The sequence below is a fragment of the Charadrius vociferus genome, unplaced genomic scaffold (genome assembly GCF_000708025.1).
Source record: "Charadrius vociferus isolate BGI_N301 unplaced genomic scaffold, ASM70802v2 scaffold88, whole genome shotgun sequence".
Taxonomy (NCBI): Eukaryota; Metazoa; Chordata; class Aves; order Charadriiformes; family Charadriidae; genus Charadrius; species Charadrius vociferus.
In genome coordinates this window covers 497,692-514,041 of record NW_009649619.1, presented here as the reverse complement: position 1 = coordinate 514,041, position 16,350 = coordinate 497,692, and the positions used below count along the sequence as shown (strand labels likewise).

Below are 16,350 nucleotides of genomic sequence, written 5' to 3'. Positions count from 1 at the left end.
ACATCGGAGTAGTTCCACATCCACTTCTGTGCAGAAGTGTGCTGGGTAAGTTTAAATCAATGTCAGTGGTAACACTTTTGCACTGGAATAGATGAGGAACTGTCTTCCGTTTCATTACTAGGTCCAAGTTTTGTAGGCAACAGCAAGCTGTTGGGGCAGAAACTCCCAGACCTGTTTCAGCTATATCTGAAAGACAACTTCAGACTATTCCTTTTAAAACTGAGGAATCGGACACACAGATATGGAAACACATGATGCCACTTTCACAGTCTCTTTCAAAGGGGGAGTGCATTTTAACATAAGATCTGTAACTACCTAGAATTTCATGAAATCAAGAACTAAAGAAATCAGCGTCTCAACTGAAAAAGTCTGCTTTAAAAAAAAAAAAAGGCAAACCCAACAAAAAACTTTAGTAAACAAAGATGCAAGAGTGAAGCAAAGCACATAAGCAGGTCAGAGTATGGAATGATACTTACTATGGTAACAGGTACTCTTTAGCATATCCATCTCCTGTTTGTAACGCAGCCACAAGAAGAAAAAAGCACAAGTAGAGAATCTATGCATTCATCACAGCCATTGGGTTAAGTTAGAAGAATGGTTGCCACCATTCTTATAGAAAACGGAATGAGATGAAGTAGTGAATGGAAGACTAACAGACAAGTGATATATCCAATGTACAAGGTAAAAGAAACAGGACAAAAATTAGATTACACCTGTTCAAGATTGTTATTTTATCTTTTTTTGAAGAAATCGTAGACTTTACCAGCCCTGCTCTCATTTTAGTTAAAACTACTACACAAGGTGAGTAAATAATGATATTTAGATTCCAATTGAGCTGGAAAAATATTTACTGAGGTGTAATCCAAATACAATAATGTTTAAGAAATGTGCAATCACTGAAGGAGATTTACCAAAGCATCTAAATTTGTGTCTGGTTCACCATAAGACACTATTTCATTTCATAAGAGCAATTATTTCTTGCAGAAAATGTACAAAAGGGTAAATCAGTTGCGAAACACCAAGAGATGACAAGGCAATTCTGAAGAGATTAAAATTTGTCTTTATATTAATGCACACTTCTTTATTATTGTAAACATAACTCCTATTACACTCATAGTTCAGTGTGGCATATTTTAGGTAGCATTAAGATAAAATACAAGAAATAATTTACCTTTAGTATTAGATACTAGTTCATATATTTTCATGCGTCAGTCACTAATGATGCAGTTACCGGTTTCCCCGGCCCCCAAATCAGAAGAACATACCTTCCTCTATTTTAATCGGCGTACTGGGAGGAGTGCGAGCTGAAGTGTGATCAGGGGGACTTCTCTCTTTCTGTTCTCTGCCATCTTCTGAAGGTTCTGCAGATGTAGACAAAGAGAAATTAAAGAGGTAGACGACACCTGTCAGCATGTGAGAAAACAAGAGTCTCCTTTTGCTCTACGCACATAAGACACGAATACATTTTTCTGAATCGAAATTCTGCCAGAATATTAAATAATACCAAAACAAGCAAAAGAAAATTAAGTGATAGTTTGATATTAACAAAACTGTTCAGCTCACAGTTGTGCTCTGTGGTGGTGTGTTTTGTGGGGTTTTTTTCCATGAGAGGGCACGGATAATGCAATTTTTTATTAATTGGTTTATCACGCTGTTCTAAAGAAAACTTGTAAGGAAAAACCCCAAGGAAGATATAAACAAATGGGGGCTGGGAGGGGGAAGAAATGCTATCAGATCTGTACAAGATAACACTCTTTTGCTTGCTTTGTATTGCTGAAACTTGGAGTAAACAAAATCGCATCCCAAAAGAAAAGATGACTGCACAGATAATCAGAGAAACATGCAGTAATTAAATGATTCAAAACAGATTTCACAGCGGTTTGCATATTTGTTATTAGAAAGGAGGATCCCCCTTGCTTCCAGGTTTAAACAGCCCTAGATCCAAAGGAAAACATGAATAGAGTACACCACATATTGGGAACAGTATTAAAACATTGTTCCGTCCAGTTCACCTAGACAATTAAAAGTGAAATCAGTCCCACAGACGAGAGGCAACTGACAGAATCTCCAAACGGTGTAGGTAAAGAGGTCATTCCTTCAATTGCAAGCCCAGCTGTACCGTATTAGTAATACCTGAGGCCTCAGACAAAAGGTCAGGATTGGACCTTAGTGCTTTGATCACTGCAGTATGAAATTCCTTATGGGAGGACTTCTGCCCAGCTGGCTCTTCTCCGTTAAGATGTGTGATGACTTGCTGCATGGTCTGACAAGAAACCCATGCAGCAGCAAACTGAGTGTTATCTAAAGATTTAGACAGCGATGATACGTCACGATCCTGTAAAGTCTTCGTATCTGTTCCTTGAAAGGTTTTTGATCTGCCTTTCAAATCCAGAGATTTTTTATCTGATGTATTTTGCTCACTGGCGGTCTGATTTCTAAGCAATGTACTCTGTTCCCCAGCTGGTGTCTGTCTCAGTAACATAGTCTCTCCATATTTTGATATCTTATCTAAGAAGGATGTAGCAAGGTTACTGAGAGAATAAACGAATGCAGTTACACAGGCATAACAGCAGAGTATACCACCCCACACAGTCCAAGACTTGATTAACTGAATGCATACAATCTACAATGGCTCCGACATTGTCTTATCAAAAAGCAGAAGAAGGGAGCACACACTCCAAAAGAAATGGCACTTCTGGTTCCCACATCATTCAAATTCAACATTTAACAATAGATGAATGCGGTAAATATCATCCCTTAAAACTATACAGCAGTCAAGCAGGATAACCACTTCAGGTGCAGTAATGATCTCTTTTTACAGCACAATTCTCTCTTAATTCTATGATTATTTAGAAAGTCTGTTTTGGGGGAGGTCCCCAGGATGTACCATTTCCAAGTAGCCACCAAATGCTGTTCTGTACCTTCCCCATTCAATTCTCAAATCCACAAGGCTGTTAGAAAACAGGCTGTACCTTCCCCATTCAATTCTCAAATTCTCAAATCCACAAGACTGTTAGAAAACAGTTTTTTCTAACTGCAGTTAGAAAACTGCGGGTTTGCTGCTCAAAAGCAACACCACTCTTTCACCTAGACTAGAAACAAAGCGGAACAATCTGCACTACTTTCCTATACTTTTTTTTTTTGACTGAAGTTTCAAGCTTTCAACTTTATAATAGCAGCAGTAACTGGCCATACTAAACGCCCCAGTCTGTCTACTAGCATAATTTTTAAAATAAGATCTACACATTTTACAGAATACTCCATTCACACTTTGATCGCACATTCTATCTCCATTATGCTTTTTAAATGCTTAGTTCACACTGGAAAAACTGAAACACACAAAAGCTGAGTAATTTATTGCAGGTAACCCACCTTCCAAATAGTAATAAGCTTGCTGTTATTATAGGAATTTCTGTTACTGCAGAAAACATACAGATAGAGAAACCAACCTTCTGGTCCCTTCTGCTTTCTTTCTACTTCTTTGCGATATTCTTCCAGTTCTCGATCAGTGAGTTTATTGAAAGGATTTGGTCCTGTTGTGCTCACTATGACTTTTGGTTGATATTCTTTCTCAATTATTGCCTTTGATGCAGTCACCAGTTCTCCCTGACAAAAGAAAATGAAGATACATCTGCAATTGAGCAGTAACTTGCAGAATCCTGAGAAGTACAGAGGCTACAAAGCAACCAAAACCAAACCAAAAAGATAATCTGAAAAATGCTACATTTATTTCCTTTTCAATTAACAAAAAAAACCCCAAAACCTATTACAGAATAGACAATTTTTTTTAAATTTGATTGACAGCAGGTTAATATAAAGGAGAAAACAGGTCTCATTAATTACTCTTACAGACACATCAGTGTTTCCACCAGGGAATATCCACCATTAAGCAGTAAATCAAACAGCAGCCAAACAGCCTAGGTGAATCATATCTGAAGTCACCGAAGTATCAAGTTTCTTTTTTCTCCCCACAAAAGAAACAGGATACCAGGCCCAACTGCACGGCAATCTCAGCACAGAACACCTGCAGAAGTTCACAGGACTCAGCTCATAGGTATTTTTTTCTATTGTTGTTTCAGGGGGTTTTGGTGGTTTTTCTTTGTTTGATTTTTGGGTTGGGTTTTTTTTGTTTTTTTTTTTTAATAAGGGAAAAGCCATTTATAGTAGCTACTATGTAACATTTAACAGATGTTATAGTAAAAAGCCATCTTGTACATGTTCTGTATACACCAGATTAACAGTTTATTACAAGCAATTTTAAAGTAATTAAGGTTAACCGTAATCTTATACAAGTTAGCATATTTACACCTATAACATCTGTCACACAAGCCAGGCAAAAAGTTACACAAATAAAAATAAAACATTAGCAATTCTAAGTAGAGTAAATTCCAATGGACAAAAGCAGCTGCATCAGAGATTCTCTAATGCTAAGATTTTTAGTTTTTCTTCTCTAATCATATAGTAAAGATTAAAGCCATTGGCTTTTCATTGTCTCGCATCCGGAAGATGCTTGCCTGGATAGCTGCTGTATCTTTCAAGTGACTTGTTTAAGCATTTGGTTCTTTCATTGGATATACAGAACTCTACTGATGCTAGTTTGGAAACGACTGATGTGCGGTCTGTGCCTCGTGTCATTGTGATACCTGAATTGTCTTCATTGTTGAAAAGAGGTACTTGAATTCCATTACCAAATAAGTATGGGTTATTAATTGGCCCAAGGCATCTCCACATTCAAATGTTATTTGTACCAATATTTAAATGAAAGCATTAGAAAGCACAGTTCAAAAACAAATAGCACGTAAACAAAGAGACAAACATTCCATTCAGTGTCCATACAGTGAAGATCTCATGCTTGTCCATCAAGTAAAACTGAAGATGAAATTAGACAGAGTACTACTGTTTGGAATGCCAAGAGCTGCTTTGGACAACTTGTCAGCACCAAAAAGGTGACAGACAGGAATGTCCAGATGGAATGTGGACAAGAGCAGTTAGGTATTTCCGAAAGCCTCATAGAAGATCTCCAGAAATCTGATCTAGAGCAATCCAGGGAGGTAAGAACAGCTGGTTGTTAGAATCTATGCTGCTCTTCAGGAAGCAAACACCCACCAGAAGTACTGAAGAACAGCATAACAAGTCTCCACTTTAAATCCTGAAAGGAACTGCAGGAGAGAAACGTCTCTAAAACATTACAGGTTGCCTCTGTTTCTCCCTAAAGTAAGAGGAACTCTCGTCTCAGATGCAGAATATGTCAGTAGAATGTCAAAAGTTTTTTCTCAACTATTTCTGCTAAGCAGCAGCTGCCTTAATACCAGAAAACCTCTGATTTGATAGTCACAGCTTTTCTTACAGGATAATGCATAAAAAAATCATAAAAACATCAACCTCTGTAAAAATCTTAATTGTTTTGTAGAAAATGTAAACCACCCACAAAACTACAGGTCCCAGCTTTTAATGATGGCAGAAAAATCGGTGCCCATGGCAATTTTATTTTTCCCTCTCTATCTCTGCTCACCCTTCAAACTAATTATGTAGTTTTAACTGAAACTCAGCAATAAGTAGCAGGGGCTCATAAAGCACTGATCTTGGGCAGAGTTTCTAGAGTTTTCTAGGATTACAAAAGTCAACAGAGGAACAAGATGTACAGTGCACACTGGTATCCCTGGAATGTTTAAAAATCTTTGAATCTTGTCCTCAAGTTAAAGCCAAAATGACTGGGTAGAACAACATTCACATGAAGTGAAATTTTACTGAATGCCTACTCGTTTAATAATGAGAAACAGCAAGACATGCAGTTTGCAGCAAGATGACTAGTGACTGGCATCATGTACTCTCTTCCTTAAGAGAGTACCTTTGTTAACTACTGGGAATAAAAGCAGCACATCAAGCTTATCACATTCACTAAATCAAAAAAAAAAACCAAGAAAACAAACACAAACAAACACAAAAAACATACCCACAAGCAATGCAAACAGTATTTATACTAGTTGAGTATCTTTGACCCAAGAGAAATAATATTGAAAAAGATCAGCAGCAACGACAGTAAGCGGATTATGTATTACAAAGAAAAGCATTTGTGTTTTTAGACTGTATAAGCAGAAGAATTACACAAGAGACGAGAAAGGCAAACTTTTGATCTGCTAAAAGCTGTTTCCAGATTAACACATCCAGTTTTGCTCAGTATCAATAACATGGAAGCAGTTCAAAGGCCACTAATGAAATTGTAAGTTAGCAGGACTGACTCTATGGGGAAAACAAATGAAGAGAAATAGAAAATGAAGAGAGTAACACAGGACAGAAGGAAAACAAGTACGAAGGACTGAAAAGACAGTACAATACATATTAAATGTGACACTAAAATACACAAGACTCTGCAAAGCTATTAACCTGTCCGTGCCATTTGGAGATTCCTATGAACGTTCAGAAAAATGGAACAAGAAAATTGGTGCGGAGTTGCTTCAAGCACTAGAGAGCCTGTATAGCGGGAATAAATTCCCATATAAAAGACTGGCGCTGTTTCAACACAGGATGACATGCAAAAACCTAATGTTCTAGTGATTTCATCTGGATTTTGCTGATACTAGTATTATTTTGCACTAGTCTGATGACCATCTGAAGTGTGATTGCAGGTGTAAGCACCTGAATATCAACAGCATTTTCTCCACTGTAAGAAATAATGGATAGATTACATTAATGGACAGAATACATTTTCACTCCTGAGAATTCTGTAGGGACATACTCCCTCACAAAGATCCAAAGCGAAAGTAATTTATAGCTAATGATATACAATATACCTTCACACTAAACTTGGACCTCACAAGGAAATTTTAGATTTTCAAGTCTTTTTGTAACTTCTCCACAAAATCTTGCTTTCGGAGAGAAATTCAAAACTGCTATGAGCTGACCATCATTTAACAGGCAAGCACTTCATCTTGTTTTGTCTAAAGTTAACCGCTGCTCTTAGCACAATCTGGCATTAATGCAGTGCCTTTATCCAAAAAACCAAAGACTCTAAAAGTACTGTTGATGTAGAGGTCGTCATTAAAACACAGTGCCACCTCTGAGGCAGAACTGAGGGGCTCTCCCTGAAGAACAAAGCCACAGAATCCTCATTCTAAAGGAAGAGACAGGAAATGAGTGATTCTCCTTGTACTTAAAATTCTTGAAAATTCATGTGATTTTTTTAAATCAGGTTGCAGAATGGTCATTGGTAAGAATAACCAACATTTCCTCTCACTCAGCCAAGACTACGGCAGAAGCTTAGTTGACCAAGTCTATAATACGAATAAAATTACATGATGCACAAGGAGCTTGTGTTGCAACGTGGCCAGGACTTCTCAGAACATGGACAAAGCAAGTGACGAGGCAAAATGGAGTATTTACTACTGCAGCCATAGGCGCAGAAGACTCAAAGCTTTACATGCATACTGTACACAAACAGGATTTTTTTCATCCAAAATAGTGTGCATTAGTATTTGACAGAAATCTCAGTGTTAACTGAAAACACAACACATTTCAAGCGTTACGGCAATCAGACAGCACTTTTTACTTTAACCGTAATTGAGTGTCAAAGAATTTGTCAACTCAGAACTTGTAATTATCTGGTACCTAAAAGTCCTTGATGTACAGGTCTCCTCAAAGTTTTAATAAAAGTTTCATGTGAGGTTTATGTAGGCATCATAAGATTGCTTATAATTCCTTTGTTCCACAATACATGACTGATTTTTTGGCGTAGTTTTCCTAGAAAAGTTCTCTGGTGGATTTTTTTTGTTGTTGTTGTTTGGTTCATCAGTGTTTTTTGTGTTTTGTTTTGTTGGGGTTTTAGTGGGTTTTTTGTTGTTGGTTTGTGGGCTTGTTTTTTTTTCCCCCAACAGGAAATTATTAAGCATTAAGGTCGCAATCCATATGAAGACAACAAAGATTATGGAAATGGCCACTCCTTCTGGAATTAACATTGTGGTCTAATTTCACACAGTATTTTAGGAGGAAAGCATTTTCATGAGACAAAAAGGAAATACATCATCTGGACATCTAAATCCTAATATTATACCAGGCAGAATCGTATAACCAATAGACCTTTTGTTGGCTCCTTGCCGTCTACAAAAATCCATGTAAAGTATTTGACTAGTTTTATAGAAAGATGATGCCGTTACTCAAGAATAACACTTAAAAGATATCTTGCATATCATTGATGAAAGAAACTGCCTGTGTTGTGATAAGCAATGGATAACTATCATAAAAATAATTTTTCAGTTTGAAGGTTATTATTAAGCAGGGAATAAAAGGCAGGCACTGCCTGGAAGAATTCGGCTTTGTTTGATTTTTCATCTTAATTCTGGAAATAATACTTTTTATTTTTCCTTTCAGAATATGGATAAAACAAATTGTAACCTGAAAGACATCATTATTAAATTCTCAGTATGATACAACTATCTATAATCTGAACTGGCTCATTACATTAGAAAGTGTTGTAAAGTCATGAGATTTGCAACAATGATGTAATTCAAAGTATTCTCTTTTTTGATGGGAAAGCTATTCTGGTAATGAGATGTTAAGCACAACCTAACCCAAGATTTAAGAATCTTTTAGACAAAATAGCAGGGCAGAAGTGACACCAATGCTTATTTACACACTGTGCTTCCATGTTAGATCACTTCTAAAACTCCTTCAAAACGTGGGAGAGAAATACAGCCAGGGACAGATTGTTTCCAATGTGCAAACTGTTCCTGTTTACTCAGCCTCAAAGGACTGCCCACCCCAACCATAGACACATCCCTTGAATTTATTCTGTATTTAAAGTATATCACATAAGCACAAGCACGATTACGTGTTTGAAAAGCCAATCGATTTTGAAAGTGTGGGGCATTATTCAGCAACTCTTGTAGATAACTGGAGGAAGTTTTAAGGAAACAAGACATCTAGCAATGTAGGATCAAAAGTTGACGGTGTCAGCTGAACGTGTGGATATCTTCGGAATTACACTGATGTACTCAGGCTGAGTTTAAGCTAACTCAAAATGGATCTCAAATTAGAGCAATTCAATACTAATAGCATGCGTAAAGAAACCCACTATAGGCAGAACCTAATCAGCACCTTAACATCAAAAGTGTTTCCTCACCAGCTTCTATAGACAAAGAAAAAGATCAAAATCCTTAAAAGATACTTCAACAGGGTAAAGTAACTGCTTGTATAGTTGCATATACATAATTTGGAGATCCATCTATTTTTTTTTTTTTCTTTTCTAGCCAAATCATTAACTAACAGAGGGAAAGGGCAGGGTAAGGAAGAGGCAAAATGAAGGGTGAACAACAGTATTTAGAGCAGTATGACAGGGCAGTACCTTTCTAACAGACAGAGATTTAGCGGGACTAAAGGCCTGCTCTGTGAGATCGAGCCCTTCAATAGATTCCGTACAGTCTGAGAGGGGAGCATCCTGCAACAGTAAATTCAGTAAACAGAGCAAACCGAGCCCAGGCTTTGAAACATCAACCAAAAGCATTATGACGCTTGCTAGAAACATGCAAAGAAACAGTAACTGGTAGATAAAATTGCAAATGACAATGGATTGACATGCACACAATATGACACCCAACATGAATAATGCTATGGTCATGATAAGACTTGCCAAACTTTTAAAAGTATATCAGAAAATACTTATCTAGGGCAGTTAAAGTACTCAGATATATAGAGCTTTAAAGTCATTCAGCTATACGGTATATTGTATAGCTCTAATTCTTACTTTACTTTGAGCTATGATTCATAGATTCAAAGTCTTTTGTATATCCAGATATACTGCTTTTAAGTTTTATTGATATATAATAACTTTTTTTTTCCAAAGTGCTCTTCAAATAAAATATTATGAAGCATGATAAAACATATTTAACACACAACACTACTGCCCCATAGTGAGCCTGCTGTGCCCAGTATTAATACTTCAAGGTACATAAACTTGGAAAACAAACAAACAAAAAGTTGTCACAAAGCCCAACTAGTTTTGAACAAGAATCTAACCCATATAAATAAGCCTTCTGAATTTCATGCATTACATTCAGCAAAAAAACCAAGAAGCATCCTCCACAGACATGCTTTGGCTACATGACTGAAGCCTCTTAAATTTCTGATCCTGAGCACTCTCGCGAAGACAATGGTGTTACCTCTAAGACTTACCTTATAAACAGTTACTCTCTGCCAATTAAAGAATAATTTCATAGTGATATATTAGGTGAAAGCAAAGGATATCGCAGATTAAATTTAAGCTAATAGTTTTAGGCATTTTACACTCTCACCTGTACAAGGCTCCTGTCCACAACTACCCCAGAAAGAACCTGTGATTGAGGGCCTGCGGTTTTAATATCTTGTAAATTTTGCTCTCGGATCTGTAAAGGAAAGCAGCAGAATACAGTCACATGAACAAGAGAAAAGTTAACCACGTTTTTGTATTTGATAAAGGTGTGAGTGAACCTGCCAACAGGCTGTAACTAGTGTCGATTGCTATGGCCCTACTAATCAAACAAAGCTGTGCGTACAAACACCACTTGAAGATATGTGCTCAGGTTCCTAATTGTTTCCTCACATTGCTCAGAATTTAGTCTGTAAGTACCACAGCAGGTATAGTTCTTTGCTTTTTAGTACTGGCTCATAGTAAAACTACAGATCAGGTGACAGACACCTCTAGTTTGTGAAGAAAAGCGAGAAGCACAGAGGTCATACTTATGTGTCTATTGTACCAGGTTTCTGTCACTAGCCTACTGCACCACAATCTCACCTTCCTACAGAACCTACTGTAAAACACTACACAACATTCAGGTTTTGCACCTAGTCAGGACCATATTCTCAAAGGACATAGAAATATTTTTCTAAGCGTAAACTGACACTCTGGACTACTCAAACGCACCCTTTTTGTTCCACCCTAAATACCTCCCAGTTCTTTCCATGCAGAAGATGGGAACAGAAACTGGATATTTAAATCTAAGTATCATCAATTTCAATTAGATAGCCTACAGTGGTAAAGAATTCATAACACCTGACTCAAAATTTATAATTATATTCTGGTTCTTGTTCCAAGATAAAAGAAGAAAAGCATGCACCCAGAAAGACCTCTACTTTAACACCTAAAAAGGACATTCAATTTATAAAAATATACATGCATACAAGTATAGAAACACAAGGAATTATTAATACTTGGTACTTCAGTAAGTATGAAGATCGTGCATCATCTATACTTGTGTCTAGTTTACCACCCTTCTTGTCATCAGGAAAGTATAAAGTTTAAAGTTTTACTTCTCTCCTCTTAGTGACTTCATTCAAGCTTTTAATACAGCGATATCTGTGTTTCAAACACCAAGAAACTGCTTGGCAATTTCACCAGACTTCTCCTGTCAAGTGATTATTATTTTACAGTGCCGAGCCAGGAAAAGCAAAAGCTCTGTCAACCTTATACAAATTATTTTAGCGCAAATCAGTATTCCTGCTAGTACCCCCACACACAGACTTTCCTGTGACATAATGCTAACTCCCATGTTCCATATGGCGATCAGTTAGAAGTAGCAAAACAATCCAGGACAAGTTAAGTATTAACAAAATACCAGTGCATATTTTATACTTTAAAAGAAATAAAGTGAAAAAACTCCAACGCATTCAATGCTTTCCTGTTGGTAGACTGGTGACAAGAAGATCTGAAATTCAAAGACTGGAAAATTAACTGCTAGGTCATTTAAAAAAGATTAACATGCGGTTCCAAAGGCCCCAAAAAAATCTGCAACGATCACAGCGGATCATAATATAATAAAATATAATATGGGGAGAGATCCGTAGACTTCTTTGTCTAGGCTACAGTTTCAACTGGTGAAACCAAAACAGGGAAACAGGTCACTAATGTAAAACTATGAACCCGGAGAACAGAATTACTATCATAAACTCAGTGGTGGCTGTTTCAGAGGTACACAGCAACTGGTCTGATAGTAATAAAATATAAGACAATGAAAGTCTTCATACAGTGGACAGTAATACCACCTTTTTCCAAAGATGATTTCAGAACATTTAGGAATTGTTTCAGTATCTAGTTATAAAGGGGCAGGACAATACCAGAGCTATGTTACTGAACCTCCAAAATTTCACTATAGCTAAGTTAGTTCATTACAAGTACACAACTTAATTGTAGTGATGACCACAAAAACATTATTTTACTGCCATTACAAACCTTGTTCCTCATCTCTTGGACCTCCTTTGGATTGGTGTTCAATGGAACAAACAGGTTGGGGACAGCAGAGGTGGCAGTTCTAAGTCCATCCTCTTTAGTCCACTGTAATATCAAGAACAGTTGAACAGTCAGAATTGCTGTAATGGCTATGGACACTCAGAGCAGCAAATTTACAGAGCAGTTGTCATGCATTATACATAGCAGAGAACTGAACCAATGATTGTATTCTTCTATTCATTCCTAAGACTATATAAGTTGCTTCCTTCTTCAGTAATATAACCAGTACCTTCAGAGACATTTATAAATATCAGAATCATCCTATTAAGTCAAGCTAGTAACAACAACAAAAACTAGAAAGCCAGTTAACTTACAAATAACTTCCACCCTAAACAATGCCATTAGTACAACTATGTGCAATTTGGAGATTATGGAGACTGAAAGGTTTTTAAGCTGTTTTTCTGTGCACTTAAGCACACTGACAACTGCAGTGTTGCATGTTTCTAAAAACCGTCTACTTCTCACTTTATGAAGAGACATATTAATATATGAGTAGGAAAACTCCAATATAATTACTTCTTTTTAAGGACAGTTTTTATCAGAAATTTCACAGAGAGTTCATATTCGTTTAAAAAGGACACTATTCCTTACCCAAAGAGAAGTACAGCAAGATCTAAGACACGAGCTGTAAAACCCTGTTACTGCCATTTTCATTTTCTGCACTGGATGTTTTTACAAAATAGCACAAGAGAGACACAGTGATCATTGATTCAATCCTCCAATACTCAACAAACATCAAAGCGAACTTAAAGCATAAGATGACAGAAGTATGAAAAGCAATGTGATGTCACTAACCAGGTTTAGTGAATGATTCTGTACTGTGAAGCAAGAGTGGGCATCACCAAAGTTTTGCATTAAAACAAGCTACTTCAGCAAAATGTTGTTTCCAGAATTATTTTCTGCACAAATAAATAGCTGTATCAGCACAGCAACCTAGAGGAACAGTTTGGTGATGTCGAATATTTTATAACTCATAGCTCAAAAGGTTACAAAAATATCCCAAACACAAACTTTAAGCGCTTCATGGGTTCTTCATAGAAGGTTGCTTTATTTGATCAGTGCATTTAGTATGGAGCTCTGTTTAATCTGATGCACAACTAACTCTATCATGACACGTTTATTATATGCGGTATCCTGATTTCCAATCACGATTGCATAGAAAATGCACCGAACAGTAAAGCAAACCTGTTTATAGAGCAAATGCTATGCGTTTTTTCCTGAGTAACTTCAAGAAACAATAAGATAGCCAGAAACTGTCAAACTTCAAAAAGCAACAGAATTTTAAAATGTTTTGCAACTGTAAAGTAAAAAATGGAATGAACATGGAGCTGTGAAATACTCACTGATGATTATCTTCTCAGATAAAAACTACTCCAGCTTTTTATTAAAGATAGTTTTTAGTCAAAACACATATAAAAACAACCTCAACACAACAAACTACTTTTTCTTTACGTTAATAACAAGCATTAAAAAAATTTAATTACACAAACCTGTTATACTGTATGAAATTTTCTATTGCTTCAGTATATCATTAAACAAGACTAGCTTCTGAGCAGGAATTTTGCTTCAATCTTTCACTAATAATTTCAAATATAAAATACTACCATAAAATACTACCTACTTTGTGAGCTAAGGTTGAAAATCACAAATTGCTCCAAACATATGCATAGCTTTAAGCTTTCTTCCAATCAAGGCAGAACTATGGTTGAGTTTAGTAAAATGTTGATAGTACAAACAATATATGTATATACTAATTTCTTAAACCAAAAAGAACACCACAAAAATACCATAGAGATCCTCTGGTTTTTCAGGGCTTTCTACATGTTAACACTATATATTTTAGTACACACATTGCCTGTATAATCATTCCATAAAAAGCATTCAAACTATAGAGAACTCTGAATGCATTCAGAGGTGAAGCACAGTTTTGTAGGGGTAAATAAGAATGAAGAGGTGTTCTGGAAAAAAATAATGTGTATTTTTTTCCATTTCAAGAGCACTAGTTTTATTATTTTTTTTTAAGACTCACCTGTAACCATACTACTACTATGCATTGTACCTCTACTGAAGTACTACTGAACTACTATATTTCAGCTTAAGTCAACCGTTACAAAAGCTTGTATGTGTGCAAATCCCTGCCTACATTCTACGTCCTCTGTATACGCCCAAGAAAATATCAAAACCACATTACACACCAACAGCTACTGATCTCCATTTGAAAGCATTTGATACTTTTGCTTTTCAATCAACATATCTTTCAGTGCAAAATTTAACTGTAAGCAGCATTGATAAACAAAAAAAAAGCACCGGTTGCAGAATCTATCGATTAGTGCCTGCTGATGGCCTGAGCTGCACTTTAGTCATGCCGCACCCAGCTGATACTTTAGGAAAGACTTTCCATTTATGGCCATCTACTTACATGCAACACTACATGCAGAAGGCAGCTGGTTGTGAACACTCAGAGGCTTTGGGGTAGACAAAAGCATAGTAAACAGGACAGGAAGAGGAGCTAAGAAACTAGAGAAGAAAAACTGCTTAAGGAAAAAAAACCCAAGACAAATACTTTGAAATCAATTCTACCCTCCTGTACAAAGAGAGGGCTGCAAATGGCTTGCAAATTAAGTTTGTACATGTAACAGAGGATAGAAATTTGATTATTTTTATATATACTTGTACAAAAGTGCATTGAATAGTTAGTTGCATTTTTGTTTTAACTGAAAAGCTTTCATGCAGACAGAATTAGTAGTTCCCTAACACAGTTGTCCTTAATTAAACCATTTAAATGCAGAGCCTATTCAGTCAAAACTATGATTCAACCTGTTTGGTCATTAGCTTGAAAAGCCGAAAGAAAACTAGAGGCTCCAAAGTCTTAAGCAGTTTTAAGCACTAACAAGCAACATGATTTTTACAGCTCACATCTAATCAAAGCCAAATTAAGTGGTTAGTAAAACACATTTAGTTTTTTTATATAAGAAAGAAGAAAAGAATTAGGAGAGTAATCTTTTTCTTCCCAAAGCCTCGAAGTGCCAGCCACCCCAAGTTGCTCTACATCATCTAACTATGAACAGTAAGGTAGGCACAGACCAAGCAGTTGGTAATACAGCTTGGCACGCAGACACCGGACGAGAGAGACTGCAGCAAGGGTTTCACGTGATCGTGTGTAATGTTCGTCCACACCTTAGTCTTCGACTTGGGACTGCTGCCATTCTGCCCTTCTTCTGAAGCATCATCACCTCGGCCAGAGTTCAGCCACCTTGTCTTCTCTCGTTGCTGTTTCTGAAAACTGTGTCTGAGGGGGGAGCAAGTGCCTGATTCGCCATCACTAGTAAAGGAGTAACCTGTGACACTAGCTGGAATCTCAACATCGCTGTATTTTTTAGATTTCTCTCTCAGAGCAGGGCATCGATACGGATAGCCGGTTCTGTATCCCTGAAGAAGCAGAGCAGCAGAATTAGTCTTCTACATCTCCAAGTTTTGATACAATACTTAGGGCAGATAAACAGATCTCTTCTACATTCTAAAATCTAGAATTCAACGTATTGTATACAAGGGAAGGCTTCAAGAATGCTACTTTTATGTCCGTATTCTCTCCTCTCCCTGATCTTCTTTACCTATGTTTTCTCTCCTACTTCCTCTGAATTACATTGTTTCCTTTTTTACCTTCCATAGTACACTAGGCATATTTTCTCCTGCTTTCTTCCATATTTTGCTCGGAATTTAACATGCAAAAAGGACATTTAACAGTTTCTTTAAGAAGTTTCCCCTAGCAAACTATTTTCAATGCAGCTCAAAGAGAGCCTCTGAACAGCCTGCCTCCCAAAGCACTCAAATTTTTTTATAGACAAAGCTGGTGGTAAAGAAACTTCAAGTCCTGAGTACGCGGACTTGGCTTTCTTTGCAGAGTTTCCATGCATTAAGGACTGCTGAGGCATTAACTTGGCTGCTGCTCCACCTTTTAATGATCAAAGCGCATCTTGAGTAACTATCTACTGCCTAATGTAGTTAACCATCCAATACAATATGTGGCTATCTGTAATACTAAGGGCCTGTACTGGACGACTGAAAGCTCCTTTCCATTCCTGTGTTCCTAGTGAGTA

General features: G+C 36.8%; 1 protein-coding gene across 5 annotated transcripts in view; it reads right to left on the bottom strand.

Moving 5' to 3' along the window:
- ADD1 (adducin 1 (alpha)) overlaps positions 1–16,350 on the bottom strand; it is a 31,988-nt gene that overhangs the window by 3,709 nt on the left and 11,929 nt on the right. The window contains exons 9-15 of one of the 5 annotated variants that reach the window (XM_009890511.1): positions 15,431–15,682; positions 12,197–12,298; positions 10,284–10,373; positions 9,338–9,430; positions 3,450–3,606; positions 1,266–1,361; positions 476–510 (exon numbers count right to left, since the gene is read on the bottom strand). In XM_009890511.1, coding sequence (XP_009888813.1) covers positions 476–510; positions 1,266–1,361; positions 3,450–3,606; positions 9,338–9,430; positions 10,284–10,373; positions 12,197–12,298; positions 15,431–15,682 — 825 coding nt within the window. Of the gene's footprint in view, positions 1–475; positions 511–1,265; positions 1,362–3,449; positions 3,607–9,337; positions 9,431–10,283; positions 10,374–12,196; positions 12,299–15,337; positions 15,683–16,350 lie in introns of those variants that run through there. The other 4 variants (XM_009890510.1, XM_009890512.1, XM_009890508.1 and 1 more) reach the window with 4 other exon arrangements.